Below are 18,050 nucleotides of genomic sequence, written 5' to 3' on the forward strand. Positions count from 1 at the left end.
AGTAAACCTGTGCATTAAATTCCCCCAATCTGGGCATCTGCATTATATACTCTAAAAGTAACAGGTTCAGGGTTTTTTTTTTTTTAATTCATGCTTTTAGAAACAAATTGTAAATCTGCTGATCTGCGCTGATCATTTTATGCTGTACATCCTTCAGGACAAGCCTCAGGTGGTTGAGAAGAGGGAAGTTCCATTCATATCACAACTCCTTGTGATGAAAACTAGATCTAATGCAGACAATGGTCTGAGCAAGCTGTTCAAAGCTTCACCAGTGTGAACTGCTGCTGGAAGATGAGGGAAGATACCCAAATAATTATTTTGGCATATTTATACTTCTTGCTCAGTTATAAAAGGTACAAGTTTATTGCTGTGAATATTTTGAAAAACTAGAAGATCGTTGTAATATCATCTGAAGTAAGGAATCCAGCTCTTAATGAGACAACTCGTTACAGTGGAACCAAGGCCGTCTACTGCAGCACCGCTGGGAAGATGGTGCATAGCTCACCTCACTCAGAGTGCTGCGCTTCCTGTAATACAATATGCGCGTAGGAAATACATTTGGTATTTTATTAAGTAAACAAAGCAATCATCAGTGCACATTTGAAGCAGCAGAAAGAAAAGAAGCACCTCAGACTTTCATACCGTAACAAAAGTTCTGTGGAAGCTGCATTTTATTTGAAAATCCACCCATTTTTGCTAACATACATTTTAATATTTTAAACAAAAATAGAATCTGCAGAGACAATGCAGCAAGTATGCTTAATTCATGTACAGAATTGCTTTCATATCATTGACTATCCTCCTGAAGGCCCCACTCCACCCAAAAGGTATGATGTATTTACACAAAGCACCGATCAACAGTGCTACTTTAATTCTTCGTTAACTAAATACCCACTAGACATACGTAAGGAAGCTACTTCCCCTTTTTTACTTTTAAAAGGTACGTGATCATAAACATGGCACTAGCCAAATGAAAAGACTTTCCCACAGTGGAACACACACCACCTCAGTTGGTTTGGTTTTTTTTTTTGTTTTTGTTTTCTTTTTTTACAGAAGAGAAGGAAAGTCTTAAAGTGAAAGCAATTCCTCACATTCATTTTGGAAAGGCCTTATAATGTCAAATGTAAAAATAATGACATGCCAAGCACAAAGCAATAAAGTTCCTTCCCAATGCACTAATGCTGAATTAAAAATGTAGTGCTTCTTCTAGTCAGTTAACTGTTCCCTTGCAAAATCCTAGGCACAGAATTGACTATAAGGATTAATGCATTTTACAGCTCTTCCCCAATTCCCATAGATACTGAGAATTCATTAGATTCAGACCTTTAAAATATTTAGTGCTCTGTATGTCAGCTGAAAAGCATTCTGAATCAGATTCATTCTGTGTGGATAAAAATCAGACATACTGTATACATCCATACTCATTTTCATAAGGAGGTTTTTTGATACAATATTAATGTTAAATTGATAATCATAAATAAATACAAACAATAATACATAAGGAATGTCTACTGCAAACTGAATATATAATTTTTAAAAAAAGTTAATTCCCATTACTGCTGTGCCTACACTTGTGAGGACTGAAGAAAAGGTAACTGCAGAATTAAGAGTTAGGATTTGACCCTCCCCTGCCCAGGGTCTTGTTTTGAGTTACGGTAAAGGACACATCTCCATTCCAGACAGCATTTCCAAACACCAATTTCCAGAATAAAGGCTTCTCTTCGTATGTTACTGGTTATGGGTATTATTCGCAGCTGAAAGTATTGACGTGTTAGTCACCAGGACAAAAAATAGGTCTTAGTCTTAATTCATGGCAATTCTTGGCTTTGTATGGTATCTTGATGTTTTCTGATGGAGTTGTCCCAGGTTCCTTCATTGGTCTTCATCACTTCACTGCATCATTGAGTGGAAGAGGAGAGTTTGAGAGACTGAAGTTCATTTTTTTCCTGGAAGTGGGGGTTTACTGGTGAGCGCATCTTTTTGGAAACGTTCCTTTCTCTTCCATCTAACACAGTTACATAAACTGAATCTGGAAAGATTAAAAACCCTTGTGTTAACATCCAACAGAAGTAGGACTTAACTATAAACCTCTGTTTTCTTCAAAAATTTCCATTCTTCCAATGCCCAAGCTACCCCAAGATCTGAAGTTTCGAACAGAAACAAAAATTCTACAAAATCAGGGCCAGAAAACAATCAAAAGCCATCAGGATGTTTTTCCAACTACACCAGCCTTTGGAACATCTCTGCGTTAAGCTGGTTTGTCCAACAATAACCCCCCCACACTCATCCATGCAGTACTGTCACCAGTGGCAGCGTAACACAGATCAGCATCTTTATGAAGAGAACTCAAGGTCACTTTTCATGCTGAACCAGAGGAGTGCACAAAGAAAAGCAGACACTGCGTGCAATAAAGCCCGCTCTTTCTTTACACTGTGTATTCTTGAATTTTTTCATGTATTCACTCATTTTAGTATTTAATTTCCACCTGTCCCTGATTGATAAAAAGAACTCCAGTGCACATCCATACCAAAATTGAACCCTTGCACACATGAAACCAAGTATCATCTTCTGCATGAAGTGAACTCTCTGGTCAGCCATGTGGTGAAGTGCACGAGCAGACTGCCAGCAGCAGTCAGGTGTTTGCCGATAACCACCAACCCTAACCATTTTCCTGATGAAACGGTAAACACCAGGTAGTACCAGTTCCTTCTCCCCAGCTGCAGTAAAGTACCTTGGGTGCTGGCTCTTGCCGTTCAGAAAGGAACTATCAAACTTTATTTCCAATACACTGAAGCAAAATTACTTGATCGGGCCTTTAAACCGCTGCAGTTAAGTATACTGAGTTTCCAAGTCACTTCCACAATGCTTCCAACTCAACATGACTTGTTTTATTTTCTTCAGGAACAGTTCTAGCCATGTTAATAAAACTTGAATTAGAACTTTAATTTTGTTTTATATCAAAGACCAGCATCTCCCCAGAATAACGGACAATACCTAAGTTGCTCTACAAGAAATCCTGGAGAGAGAGCTCTGCAAAGGGATCCTTTCCTGAGGCTCTGTGAGGACTCTGACTGGAAGGGCTGGATGCTGCAGACAGCTAGTAGGAAAGACGACAGAGAAAGGGAAAGAAAAAGAAAAAAAGGTCTCAGAATGACAGAATATGAAAGCTGAACGTGTAATGAAAGGACAAGGGGAGGTTACGAGGCAAACTTGGCAGAAATCAACTATTAAAACAAGGTGTTTGGTCATATGGAAAACAGAAAGCCTCTTCAATGGTTGGTGTAATGCAGAAACAAGCTGGACATGACCCTCCAGAAAGGAAACTTCAGTTGGCATTTGCCAAGTCAGCAGATAGCCTCGCACTTTCACAGCGGTTTTCTTCAAAAGAAGATACAAAACATCAAGCTTGCCACTCCTGTGAAACAGGTTAGCGCTCTCCCCGCTTTACTGGCAAAACTACGTCCTGGCAGGGACAGATGAGGCTGGGGGTCTGGCCAGAGCATGGCAGCTTTCCAGATGCCTTCTCCAGAAGAAACAGCTCTCAGCATCTTTTCCTCTCACAATAGGATGTGCATAAAAAGAAGCTGGAGAGCAGACAGCGGATAATTGTCAGTTTGGGGCCTAGAAGGAGAACAGGGGATATATTCTGGGGGTAGGAAAAAAAAATATAGACAAGAGTTTGTCAACTGCTGCCGTTTTAGGTGAGAACTGCAGACTGAGACCGATAGTCCGTACTATCTATACTAACAAAAATCACATCCTGTAGCCATGTATTTAAAGCACCACACTACAAATTCAGCCATATAAAGCACATAATTTACAAGTAGGTAATACTGGCGTTCCAGCTGCTGCTGCTGGAAGGGACCAGTAATCTGCAGGCTGTAATTGCAGGAGTATCTGCTCTTCGTTGATTTTTTTTTTTAACCCTTTTCCTTCTTTGTTAGTGCTTTCCCAGTTATAAATGGTGCTTTATCAAAGTCTATTCGCCCTCCTCCCTCATAGAGGTTGCATGTTTTTGCAATTACAAATAAAACAGTCAACTTTCTCTATTTCAGATTCCATCACTTTAACAGTTTACTCATAACTGAGTTGCTAATCACCAGTGCATACTTGCACTTCATACCCATTGCAAAAACCATCGTATGAAGACGTACTTCCTTTGGAAATACTGAATGCCTGCCAACCTACGCATGACAGGGAACGTGCTTATGGGAACTGCTTGCAGAAGTGCCCGGAGAGTAAATATTGCCATTGCAAATTTAAGTTTTTCACGTTAATGCCTGTCTCTGAAACCACGGGGGGAGAAGGAGCTCTTTCAGGATCAGTATGCTCTCTATCTGGGTTGGAATCTTTATCTCCCCCCCGAAACCCCACTCCCAATGGGGCACTCGGATCCAGTCCCCATAAACAGATTATGGAAGAATCATGAGACAGAATGGGAAGTGCTTGAGAAGCAATTTCAGGATGTCAGAAGTTCCCCTTTTGAACTCGGTTCTTCCCTTTGGAAAGCTGTAGCTCACACACCCTACCACTCTCCAGGATTTGAGCCAGACTAATGACAAAGTCTGACAGAGACAGAACTTCAGCCAGGCATGCCTGCTGCGACCTGATTTCTTGAGACGTTCTTCCTCTTCATGGTCAAATGGCTTGGAGTCACATATTAAAAGTCCTGTTAAATTGAGTTGGCAAATATCCAATTGATATCAAGTCCAAAATAATGTCCCAGTTTGAAAGCAGTGTGGAAGACTGGTAGGTTTAGAGCTCTGTCATCTGTGCAACATCAGCATGTAACCAGAAACAGAGGTGAAATTTCAGGAAGCCTGTTCAGGTTAAATACTGGGAAAGAACTTAACAACGCTACTTCCTAGATGCCACAGCCAAATTCAGACAAGACACAGTATCTTTCAGTAAATACCTATTTTAACAAGATAAATTATTAAAAAGGAGGCCTCAAAAAAACCATGGAAAGTATAGTTAGACAGTTTCCTACATTGCATCTATCCAGAATACCGCTTATAAATATATCCAAAAACCAGAACCTACCTTAGCAGTTTCTAAGAAGCATTTAAAACAACAGCACTGGCCATCAGTTTCTCCAGCGCTAATACGTCTAGAGCTGTAGATTTAGCCTCCTTACTGCCCAGCGCTTGTGCAATCTGAAATGCAACGTACTGTGCTGGATCAGACCCAAAGCTTAGTCTCACCTCCAACAGCAGTCGTCAGTTTTCGCTGCTTCCAACGAAGACAAAAACTCCCCAGAGTCACAGTAACACAGAAGAACCCATCCATAAGTGAGCATTGTGCTGATTCCCGTCATTAACTAGACACTGGTGTCTCATTAAATGAGTCTGGCAAGCTGTTTTAGCACATATTTTAGGATTAACATGCCAAAAGGAGCACCTGTAAAGTTTACTTTCTGGCATAAGTCTGTCCTGAACTATATAGGACTGTTCTTCCAGTTTCAAACAAACAAGCCAACCCCCCCCCCCCCCAAAAAAAGAGACCAAAAACAACCCCCAAAAAACAAAACCAAACACCCCCTCCAAAACCAACTTACACTTACTCATTTGCACATTCACCTGTTCTTCATCATCATCAGGCAATCACTCCTACTACTTTTTCTGTACAATTCAGTGACGTTAACAACTGCAGTGTTACAATTCACACGGATGCTGGCAGTAGGCAGAGTAATTCCTTGATTTGATTTTAAATCTTAAAATTTTCACTACGCAGCTGCTTCCCCTCCTAAGGCTATGTCCGTTTGGGGGGAAGCAGACCAGAATATACAACACGTAAAGGCACACCACTGATTTGTCAGTATTGTACCATTTTATATTAGCCAACATGATAATGGTTTTGGTGGTGGTGAACATTCAAGCACTGTTGTTGTGCATTATGACACTCGGATCTTGCAAGGGGTAGTTTATATTCCAGTCACCTGCACAGCATTCAGATCTGGCTCATCTGAAATGTTTTGCATTTGCTGTACTGTATCACATCCGCCATCGCTCTGGCTACTCTTTAACCTTGTTTGGAGATTGATTCAGCCTGTCCCTTCCTCATACACGCTCTCCCCCCCATCAGCTAAAATTTAATCCCACAACTCCGACCATTCTCACTGTTCTGGGTAGCATGATATAATACTTTGCAGTGAGGAAAGCCTGCAATTTTATCATGACAAAAACTATTATTTTCTTTCTCGAGCAGGAAATACTGACCCTAATGCACGATAAGTGATTTCAAAGAATAAAGGTACACACCAGTCTCTTTTAAAACTACGAATATCTTCTGCACCTAGATTTTCAAAGACACAACTGTTCTAGTCTCATTCTCAGTTGCTTCAAATTATTTTGCACTTAAAAAAAAACCAAATTACCCTTGCTTTGGATAGCAACAATTAGAAATAAAGTTGCATGCATGTAAACAGAACACTTGAAAGAGGCAAAATAGGTATGTCTAGAGGTAAGAAAAGGATATTTATTAAAACAAATCCTTAAGAGTATCAAGTTTAACTGGATTTAAACTGGAACACCAGTTTAAATTACAAAGAAACTGGACAACATTGGGATGCCTATTTCACCACTCTGTATACAACGCAGGAGGAGTTCCCAACGCACTACAACTGGGAAATATACTTTTTCGGCAACAACTTCATATCTGTCATTATGCTTTTAAGTACCTTCAAGTTTCTTCACTGTAGACAGCAACCAAGAGCTACTGGCAGACTAGAGGTAAGTGATACAATCTGGTGTTTTAACGTAAATATTAAAAACAATTTACTTTTTAGCAGTGATGACACCATGGACAAAACTTGCATTAGAATAATGGTGTTTAGAGTGATCCACATGGGAGGTCGGCAGTTTGAATTGCAAGCCTTTCAGACAACCATTATTCATTCTTTAAGATTTGTTTACTTACCCCAAGAACACACATTTTTATTTTTTTATTTTCCTATTTCTGGCATAACAGAAGCATGAACTTAACCTAAAGAGACAAATATGCCCTCAGAAGAACCTCAAGACTAAGCGTACGGTAACTTTAGTGTAATAATATTGTAATTCCCCTCCGTGGCTCTACACTAGTAAATGCCATCTGTGCTGTGTATGGGGAAGAAGGTCTTGTGAGCAGCCTTTGTTTCGTTTAAGCTGCTTTATTGATGTCAGAATTCTGAAAACTCAACACCTGCAAGCAACGCAGACTGTGTGTCTCAGGGAAAACCCATCCTGGTCACACAGCAAATACTGATTCAAAGGGTGTGTTTTCTATCAAATTAATTCTCACAGGAGCCAAACACGTTGTCAGATAAGCACAATAAATAGAGCTCTACACACCTCACTGGTGACTAATTCCTCTTTCCCCTGTTATGACAGCCAGCTGGGATTCAACCTAGACCAAGCCCTGCAGTGTCAAACGAAGCAGAAAGGCTCACCTCGCTATTCAGACCTGCCTACCTGTTTATAACTGAATTAGGCAGGTAGGCAGATTTATTTTTTTTTAAAGGGACATTTCAAAATTGATGTCTTGGGAATTGCAGAAAAAAAACCTCTTATCCTTAAGGATCCTTTAACTTGTTCTCTATTTAAGAAGTGTCATAAACACGTTTTTTTTTTCCCTTGAAATAGTATAAAAGCCATGTGAAAGATACCGAATCACTTGTCTTAAGTGGCAGTGAATATTAAGAAGCAGCTCTCAGAAATCCAAGAGAAAGTCAGTTGAAAACTGCATTTCTAGCTAAAGAAATCTAACGGTGTCCCTTTCAGATGAAGTCTTAAAAAATTTTTTAAAAAAATCTATTTTAGCAAAGACAATGGACATACTGCCCACTGGCAGCATACAACATAGCCTCTCCTGTTAAAGGAGCAGATTCAGGCACTGGGGAAGGGTTCGAGGGTCTTTTCCTCTCATACCTACTGCTGAATTCTTTTCCCTCCACACTCCAGTCCCAAAAACACACTTACATCAACATATACTTAAGTGAATTTATATATGCGTGTTTTCAAAGTCACCTATAAAGACAGAGCTCTTTATAGTAAGATCAGAATACAGTCCAGATATATATTACATTTTTCTAACAGAGTCATGATGTACAGTGTGAACTCTGACAAAGGAACATTTGGCTAGTAACTAAAACACACTGCTAATACTGGCGTTCCAATCTGCCAGCTAAACTTGGCTCTGCCTCTAACTACAGTTCACAAACACAACAAAGTCTTCATAATCTCAATACTTTCTGAAAATAGTACGAAGGTGTTCAAGGCTCTCCATCCCCTCTCCCTCCTATTTATTTTTTAAATGTTTTTCCTACTGCAAAAAACCATCTTCAGATGGCTATTGGGTTAAAAAAGTTAGTTCAGATAGAAACTTCCCAGTGACAGAAGTTTGCAAAACAAACAATAAAAGGTACGTATTTAACTCCAGTGTTGATAAAGTCAGTTCTTCTCAATGTTCAGAATAACCCTTCAGCGCACTCTTTTATTCCGGTGTGTTAGGTTATGAATCTATACACAACGTATCCTGAGAAGCAGAAAAGCAGGCAATTTAAGGAACACTCCATTTAACATAACACCTTCCTTAACAGGGAAAGGCCAGATAGATTTGTATAGCTATTGAATATCTTCACTATGCTCTAAATACCATCTTCTGCACAAACTTGGAGGAATACAAAGACCTTTTGAGAATACAATGGTTAAAACTAGATGAAGGTGCCATGTGCGTCCCACAGAGCGGTCAGTACTAACTACCAGATGCTGGGATGAAGTTTCACGAAGTTTGGTGATATCATGTTCTTTTCAAACCCATCTATAACAGTCATAGACTTAAAAGGCTACATACACCGCTTGTCCCCTGCAAAATGCTGTCATATAAGCATGCAGCTTACATCTAAAAAAACAAGTTTACAGCTGCTGCCAGACTTAATTACTTTATAATCTAATACTTGTAAGTGTAAGAGGTCAAAGAACAGTGTCACATATACTCAGGAAAATGCTGTAATAGCACAATCTCCCAAAGCCACACGTAGAGGTAAAGCAGCAGAGAATACAAACTTTGGGGAAGAAGGCCATCTTCAGCAAACAGCACAGACATTAACTGTTTTTACCCTTTCACGAAAGGTTTGAGGATAACCTCAGTCACGTTCCCAGAAAAAAAATGCCTTAAAATGCTATCCTCTTTGCTCCTGTAAAACAACTTGATGCTGCCAACCTGGATATAAGGAGCCAGGAAGCAATCCTTACCTGAACTACTGGGCTTGTGCAACACATTTGTCCAACACAAAAATATATTAGAATACTTTTAAAGAAAGTGACCCAGCTGTAATTTGTTCCTAGCACCAATTATTTTTAATATACACACCTGTGCTCCCGGTACAGGGCCAAAAGGGTTTGGTGGTCTCATGACTGGCTGACTGTATATTAAAGTTGGCTGTGTCATTACTGGTATGCCTCCCATCTGTGATGGCTAAAAAAATCCAGACAACATCAAATCACATATAGCATTAATACATTGGAAGTATTTAAGGAGAGAAAGGAAAATGATAAATGGGTGAAAAGTCTTGGTCATATCTGTATATGCAATCATAAGAGATCCTTCTACAATATTCTGCAAATAAAGGTTACTAGGAAGGAACATTAGAGCCTTTTCAAGGCATACTCTCAATAACAACTGAGCCCATTTAACCTCTCACTGCAAAGATCTGAAACACTAAAACTCCCAAACTGAGGCCTGAGAGCACTTCCCTGCCTGCCTTCAAAAGCACGAGAACAGTTTTACAGATATCCATGCAGGGCTGGCAGAGTTCAAGAAAAACTGAAAACTAAGAATTATATGTACAATGAACCTTAAGTCATTATGCAATCAAAGTCTAAAGTCCTACTGACACTCTGGCAGAGCCAAATTAAGAGTTTAACATATACTAATGACCTTAGAAGTCAGGTTTTATTTTACATAGACATCCATCTCTGGCGCTGCCTTTGGCACTGCCCTCGGGCTTGGGTTGATACCTAGCAGCAGTCTTACTGAAGCAATCCCCATTCCAAGCAGCTTTTCCTTGACTAATCCCAGTACTCCTCCTATCATGCCAACCAGCTGTTTGGGCAATCACATGGTGAACCCATTCAGGAAACTGACCCTGATGAAAACACCCTACGAAAAAGTTAAAAATAACTGCTGGCACAATGAATACTAAGGTACTAACAAAACCGCCTGTCCCAGTATGCCCTCGCCAAGGGAAAAGCCTGCTACTAGACTGCCACTTAGAAATGGCCATGCTCAGAACTACGGTACCTACTACTGCTTTTAGGAAAAATTAAACCCAAGGGTTGTAAAATGGGTCAACGTTTCAGAGATTCCTAGCAGTAAATGTCCTGAGTCTGAATGAGCCAGGGCAGTTCTCAGGATGTGTTATAAAGTCTCCTGGTCATTCTGTAACGGCCCGTCTCACCCATCTGCTCAGACGTTGCACACTTTTGAACAAGCAATGGCAACTCAGGATAACAGCGTCCTATCCATTCCAGTTTTAATTTCACATTGGCATTTAAGCCCCACAATGAAAGCTCCTTTATGAAACATGCAAGATTACTTTCTATACACTAAATAAGTTACCTTCCCCAGCTGCTGAATCAAAATAACTAAGAAAATGCTTCCGGTACTGTCAGTGAAAAGTTGTGTAGATCAAGTTTGAATTGACACTAAAGGTAGTTTAACCACGACTTTGCACAGAATATACTACAGGAGTTCATGGACGGGTAATGGGGAACACGATATTCTCCCAAAAGACCCTCAAGAACACAGTTGGCCACTTCTGCAGTTCACTTACTGAGCATATACAAATTATAAACCATTAATCTAATTTGATTAATATGATGAAACATTTAGATTATTTTTATTATACTAATCTGTGAGACATTTAACAGAATAATTCTTCTAAGGAAGTTCTCTTCCCTTTTATTCACCCAGCAAAGCCGTGCTACTTCAAAACCATACTAATAAAGAAGAGTTAAGGCATATCATTTCAGAAATAGAATATTTTAAAGTTTGAGACAAGAACAAAAATTTGAACAACTTTTCAGAGCAACAAGCAGCAAGGTCAGGTTTATGTCAAAAGCCTTCCGGTATTGTTGTGTCACCTAGAGATTCATTTCTCAGCCGACACCACAACACACGGCAGTGTCACAAACTGGCGGTTTTGTAGCATCGATCATTACAGATACCTTTTGCTGAGGTTGTGAGCAAGTATTTAAGGAAGGTTTCACTTCACTGATAAAACATTCCTGTTGTGAATGTAGCTATACTCATGCGATACACTTATTTCTACACCAATAAAGCCCGCCAAGAATAGACACTGTCTTAATTTTAATAAGTTCATGAAAACCTAAGTGAGGTAAGAAAGGGCAGACTTAATTTAAAACAAAAACCACCGAAGTAGTTTAGAAAACCAGGACTTAATGATGTGAAGAATAAACCAACAGGAGCTGAAAGTCAGCCTTCACTAAAATAGTTCAGACAAACAACTGCTACCAAACTGTAAGCAATCAAATGACACACGGCATCTGACTTCTTTGAGTTGCAGGAGTTCCACTTACCATCCCGTAGCCCATCATGCCTGTTGGCGTTGTGGCAGGATACGCCATTACAGGTGGTGCCTGGTGTGAAAAACAGTGGTGAACTGAGAGGAGAAGAGATCAGCTGCGTACTGGTAAGATATTGCTTTCTAAGGGTCAACTGCAGCACGTAGCTTATTATGAATATAGCAAAGAATAACAGGATTTGCAGTCTTGTGTTAAGAGTGTATCCAAATCATTTCAGATGGAATACAATACCTAAGCTAAAGTTTCTAGGTGATCTTGGCAAATTTAGAGTTATGTATTTGCTTTTAACCTGTTAGGATTCTGGCTGACAAAACTAAACTGCAAGCTACCATTCTCTCAGCATCCTGTTTAAAGAACACACACTGAGACACAGAAGTTTGAGAGAGAAAATTCCAGAAGCAGAAGCATTTTTTTTAATCCCATGAAGTATATACTTGTATTTCAAAATCAGAAGTAATGGTATACAAGGAGTCTTAAGAGAGAATTTTAGAGACTGAAAAACCAAATTACCATTGCTTCTGCCAACATTACAGGAATTATCTCCTCTTCAGCCAGGATGTACACAGTACAGGGATTCTCCTACCATGCTTCGATATAAATTCAACTCTAACATGAATATCCAACTTGCATTCCCTCTCACTCACCCACTTAGTATAGTGAATTTGAACAGGTTAAAAGTCCTCTTAGTGCTTTGCAGATATGTTTATATTACCCTTAACCTACGTTAACTTTTACGAAGTTACAGTAAGATTGCTGTCAACAGACAAAACCTGGGTGAAGCTACGTTTTGTAAACAACTTGGCAACATATACCTAAAAAAACAGCTGATAACTCTTAGAAAGAAAAATATATTTGTGCTGGTTTTGGCTGGCATAGAGTTAATTTTCTTCACAGTAGCTAGTGTGGGGCTATGCTTTGGATTTGTGCTGGAAACAGTGTTGGTAACACAGGGATGTTTCCGTTACTGCTGAGCAGTGCTGACACAGAGCCAAGGCCTTTGCTGCTTCTCACCCCACCCCACCAGCGAGTAGGCTGGGGGGCACAAGGAGTTGGGAGGGGGCACAGCCGGGACAGCTGACCCCAACTGACCAAAGGGACATTCCATACCATATGGCGTCATGCTCAGCATAGAAAGCTGGGGGAAGAAGAAGGAAGGGGGGATGTTTGGAGTGATGGCGTTTGTCTTCCCAAGTCACCGTTACGCGTGATGGAGCCCTGCTTTCCTGGAGATGGCTGAACACCTGCCTGCCCATGGGAAGCAGTGAATGAATTCCTTGTTTTGCTTTGCTTGTGTGCACGGCTTTTGCTTTCCCTATTAAACTGTCTTTATCTCAACCTACGAGTTTTCTCACTTTTCTGATTCTCTCCCCCATTCCACTGCCAGGGAGTAAGCGAGCGGCTGGGTGGGGCTTAGTTGCCAGCTAGGGTTAAACCATTACAATATTAAAGACAGTTCTTCATAGCCTAACCATATTATTTGTTCTACAGTTTCATTATACACTTTCTAAATTAGTATTAACTCCTACAAGGACAGAAAAGGTTTGGTTTTTTTTTTGTTCAGACTATAAATTGGTGCTTATAAGTTTTCATGCTACTGCTGTGGGGATTACTATTCATGACAAGATAAAGACCATATGCATTTCTTGGTACACAGAGATTATTGATACAGAAGAGAGGGAAGTGACAAAATATTAATAATACCGGATTAATTAAAGCAGATAAATTGTAACATCACGAATAGGACATCAGCAAAGCTGCTTCTGAATTCAGTTCTAAGGTATCAGCTGCCTTTTCATAGATAGTAGCCAGTGTCACTGGCATTTCAATTGCCATCAGAACAGATTTCCCCAATCAAGAATTATCTAGACTGTGTACTATCCACATATTTCACACAACTGGCAAAGCTATCCTGAGAATTACTTTTTGTTTGTTTTGCTTGTGTATCCACACCTACACACAAACATGCTGACTAAATTTGAGTGCTCAAGTATGGACCTACCATCCTTTAGTTACAGAGTTACCCTGCAATAAAAACAGAATACAGGGAAAGACCAATATCACTGTTGACATAAAGAAAAAAATCCTTTGAAATGAAAGACTGCATTCCTCAGACAGCAAGCACAGGCTATTGCTTGCCCTTTGTAAACTGTCAGCATGGATTGTCTTTTTTTATATGAGCATTAATGACATATTGGTCTCTCCCCACTAAAAAAAAAAATAAAAATCAAGATCTACCGTAGATGTGGATAAAGTGCCAAGTATAACAGAAGCCCGTGAGGTTTCATGCAGTTATTCAAACACAAACATTTTTATCTTCATTCAAAATTCACCAAGTGCATTGAAGGCAGCACAGACACACACCCCAGCTCTCTGGCAGCAAATGGTACAGTTTAAAGCAAGGAAAAATAATCTTGGTATTTCCCATGCCATCATTCGAGTCAAGAGCCTGCAGACCACCTATGAAGTTTGTGTATGCTAGGAAAAGCTCAATTTTTGGCACACCAAAGATTTTAAAATGAGAAATGTGTAAATAGCAAGAAGGTTATGAGATTCTGCAACAGCAGTGGTTAATATCAGCATGCCAGTCGATTGCAAAAAGGCTGTGGGTTGTTTCACTTACGTATTGTGGAAAATGCATGCCATTCTGTATTTCCCAGGGAGAACAATTACATAATGCAATAACACTGGATTAGAAGCAAATACTTACACAATGGAATATACACAGATAGCATTTTAGTTCACAAAAACATTAAATGTTTACCCCAACACATTCTTGTAATTCAAGTCATTTACTGAGACAACATACACCTGTGATACTGTCATCATTATTAGGTTTGTAATTGTTTTGCATAGTCCATTTATTTGGTATATGCCTTTTTTCCAAAGATGGGAAAGCCTTATTTCAAAAGCATATTTATTTAGCAAGCAGCAGCAACTCCACAATAAATAGACCAGCAGAGGAAAAGAAACTTTTTTTTCCACCTAGATTATTTCTGTTTCAAGATTTTTATGTTAATAGAACAGTTTCACAGGAAAAGAAGTGTCTCAACAGTATCTCTAAATAATAAAAGTTGTTACATGTAATGACTTATCACAAGAAGATGTATATACAAGACAAGAGTTATTAAACAGATTCAAGCACACAAGTAAACTCAAACCACCAGTCACTAAAGCAGGTAAGTAGTTACGGTTTCTTCAATATCTACACACCCTCCGGTAAGGTCCACAAGCATTCCTCCCTACATCAATGTAGTGAGTTGATAAGGGACACCCGGTAGGGCAGAGGTGGTGGATCCAGGGTGACAAGCTCTCTCTTTCCAAATCCACAACGCTGTATTACTATGCTGTGGATTCAACCTTCCCCAGTCAGTTACAGAGGAGTCAGATGCAATAAATCCTCGGGGGCAGTTTGTTACTCGTTCTGTCCATGTACAGTTCTCTGGGTCATTGGTGAAAGGGTGAGTAGGATTCACATGCAAAAATGTTCTGTTAGCATTGTGAAAACTACTCATATAAACTCTTAACTTTTTTTTTGACATGTAATTAAGAACCCTCGTTCTACACACTACCCACAAATCCTTGCCAATACTACCTGCTACAACAGACACCATGAAGCTGATCACCAAAATTGACATGCATTAAAAACAATTGCACACATCGGGGCAGGAAAGCAGTAGTTACGTACATTAAGAAAGCTATACCCTGCATCACTGCACAGACACCTCTACAAGGATCAAGAGGATTAATCTCTCAGCCCGTTCTCACCCCCAGAGCAGGCTGAGTTGTAATGTATACATACTTGATGTATCAGTGCACCTGAAGAACATACTTTTCACGCTTCTACTTTTCTAGACTGCAAAGTGCCTCCCCCCCCCCCCCCCGGAATTAGCAGGTTTATGTCTGTTGAGTGAAACACGAAGGCTGCTATCTTGCCATGAGAGAGGCTGGTCAAACACTACTGAAGTTTATGCTAAACCTGCACATGTCACATCACAAACTATTTACTAGAACTGCACAGCTAAGAAAAACAAATCCAAGCAGTACTCATCTCAAACTGACCACTTCAATTTTCTACTACTCTTTTACTGCAACTATAGATCGCTTTCAAGTTTCTCTGTTTTACATCAGCCTGCATATGTAAGTTACAGGGAACTCACTATTTTAAAATGCGTATTTGCTTACCAACGTCGGAGCATTCCACGCAGTTGTAGGTGCAATCTTGGGTTGCCAGTTGGAACCACCTGTTAGTTTCTTTTCACCTGGCTGAGTCCAGTTTACATCACTTCAAATAAATTTTTTAAAGAATTGTTAGAAAAGATTGGACTTTCTTACAAAACTCCCTCAGGTAAACCGTTTCCTCTTGGAAATGCGGCTTCTTTTCTTAGTGAAGAAACTCATTTAGCAAAGGGGTTGATAAAGGTCTCACGACAGCTTGTTTTGGCTAGGAAAAGTACGGCAAGATGTTCAACATGAGCCACCTCAGCTTTATCTAATCTCAGTCAAGTTCCCCAGTATCAGTAAGTTACTCTAGCTGACTTTTCTTGGGTCAAGATAGTTTAGTTTGGAGCAACTGCACACTAGATATCTGAATGATTTCAGAGTTGGCACAGATGGTCTCGATAAGTCTGAAATTTGCTAATCACATTCTCAACTTTGTTGCTAGAGCAGATGTTCACTATTCTAGAATATGCCCTGCTTCAAAATTCACTTGTCCAAAGGTCAACCACAAGTCAGAGGCTGTAGTTTCACAATCTTTAATACAGCTCTGCACACACTCAGATTGCACAAACTATTTAAGGTGTGCAAAGATTACCTACAACTACAAAGAAACATTTTGATGAACTAATTTCCTAAGTATATACAAAGGCTGAAAGGAATCAGAGACAGGAGAACATCTTGCCAGCTGTTATCACTGTCACTACCACTCGGTCTACAGTCACCTTCCAACAGCTCTCAACAATTCCTTCTATGAGAAAAAGTACAAACCCAAATGTGCTCTGAAGGTTAACATTATGTTGTTATGCACAGGTCTGAACCTGTACTTTCATAAAAATTTACTATCAAGAAAATCAACTCAACTTTTGGTTAAGCATACTCACTTTTTAGTAGTTCCATTTCCAATGCCCAAATCTGTCACAAAGTAGAAAAAGATACTACTGAAATTCTGTTCATTTAAAGTAATTAAATAAGTATTTATATGTTAGTGGTTTAATACTTACTGCCTACAAGATTGGCTAAAGATGAATCCAGATCATCTGACACTAATTTGTTAGGTGGTACTTTGGCAACTGGAAGACTCTGGTTTTGAGAGGCCACTGTTGGTTTTAGGAGACCACCTAGTTCATCAAAGCCTTGAATGATAAACATAAAATAAGTGATTTATTTTATCACAGGCCTCCCATGAAAGTTGTGACATTCAATTAAACAGACAGCAAGTTCAACACAATGGCTAAAATACAAAATTTAACCTAGTGATGCCACACTATACAAGAAGGATAAAACTTATTATATCTCTTGATAAAGGAGATATTTACTACAGAAAGCAGATTTCACTTTACTATTTTAACCTACATGAAAAATTTTACATGGAATGGATTCACAGTGACTGCAAAGCAATCAAAATGTAAAACAAAATAAAGAATAAATATCTAAAGTATTTCTATCTTATAAAAATGCATATGTATTTCGTTTTAGCGGATCACTGGTTTGCCCAAAAAGAATCCGATGTCAAGAGTCCAATGTCAAAAGACCAGAAAATATTTATTTTCCAATGCTCAAAAGAACAGAAAGAGCACTAACTACGACTGCAAGCCAAATTAACTGTGTATGTTTTGATAATTTATCATTTTCTGAAATAATCTTAACATTGAAAGAGTAACATGTAGGCAAAGAAGTGCCAAAAATGTGTTGCACAGATATATAAAATTAGGAGGCAACTTTACCTCTTCCAACCACACTCTACAAATACAGACTTAATTTCAGTTGACAGCATGTAAAAGTGAAGGCTGTTCACTGTGAGACATTTTAATGCACAAAATATTTAAGTGAAGGAAATCAATGTAAACATTTTAGCAGGGTGCACACAGAAATAGTGTGTAAGGAAAAATTATTTGATTAATAAAGAACTGGATGAAGAATGCTGCTATTTGTGTTTTAAAGTCAGCTTTCTTCAGCTGGAACACTGTCACAGCAGTATGAGTAAATACAGATTAAGAGATTTATACCTCAAGAATAAAAAATTTAAAGGATATACGTCATCTATTTCAGTAAGTGTCTTACCACCAGAATCTAGGACAACATTAGAAGATTTGTTTCCAAACACAGACTCAAAGTCAACATTAAGGCCAGCTGATGGCTGTGGTTGAGCAACAGGAGATGGAGTGAACCCTGTGGGGGAAAAAAGAAAGAAGCTGAATGTTTTTATACAGCATTTCCCATGAATCCACCTTCTTTATGCAAGCCAAG

At 39.2% G+C, this 18,050-nt stretch overlaps 1 protein-coding gene across 4 annotated transcripts in view; it reads right to left on the minus strand.

Moving 5' to 3' along the window:
- Window positions 1-373: 373 nt before the first annotated feature.
- Window positions 374-18,050, minus strand: part of PICALM (phosphatidylinositol binding clathrin assembly protein) — a 71,989-nt gene continuing 54,312 nt past the window's right edge. Inside the window, exons 14-22 of one of the 4 annotated variants that reach the window (XM_072850815.1) lie at window positions 17,865-17,972; window positions 16,805-16,936; window positions 16,685-16,715; window positions 15,768-15,867; window positions 14,206-14,229; window positions 11,580-11,639; window positions 9,352-9,456; window positions 2,995-3,097; window positions 374-2,029 (exon numbers count right to left, since the gene is read on the minus strand). In XM_072850815.1, coding sequence (XP_072706916.1) covers window positions 3,005-3,097; window positions 9,352-9,456; window positions 11,580-11,639; window positions 14,206-14,229; window positions 15,768-15,867; window positions 16,685-16,715; window positions 16,805-16,936; window positions 17,865-17,972 — 653 coding nt within the window. In that variant the 3' untranslated portion in view covers window positions 374-2,029; window positions 2,995-3,004. The remainder of the gene's footprint in view (window positions 2,030-2,994; window positions 3,098-9,351; window positions 9,457-11,579; window positions 11,640-14,205; window positions 14,230-15,767; window positions 15,868-16,684; window positions 16,716-16,804; window positions 16,937-17,864; window positions 17,973-18,050) is intronic. The other 3 variants (XM_072850812.1, XM_072850813.1, XM_072850814.1) reach the window with 3 other exon arrangements.

The sequence above is a fragment of the Ciconia boyciana genome, chromosome 1 (genome assembly GCF_034638445.1).
Source record: "Ciconia boyciana chromosome 1, ASM3463844v1, whole genome shotgun sequence".
NCBI lineage: Eukaryota > Metazoa > Chordata > Aves > Ciconiiformes > Ciconiidae > Ciconia > Ciconia boyciana.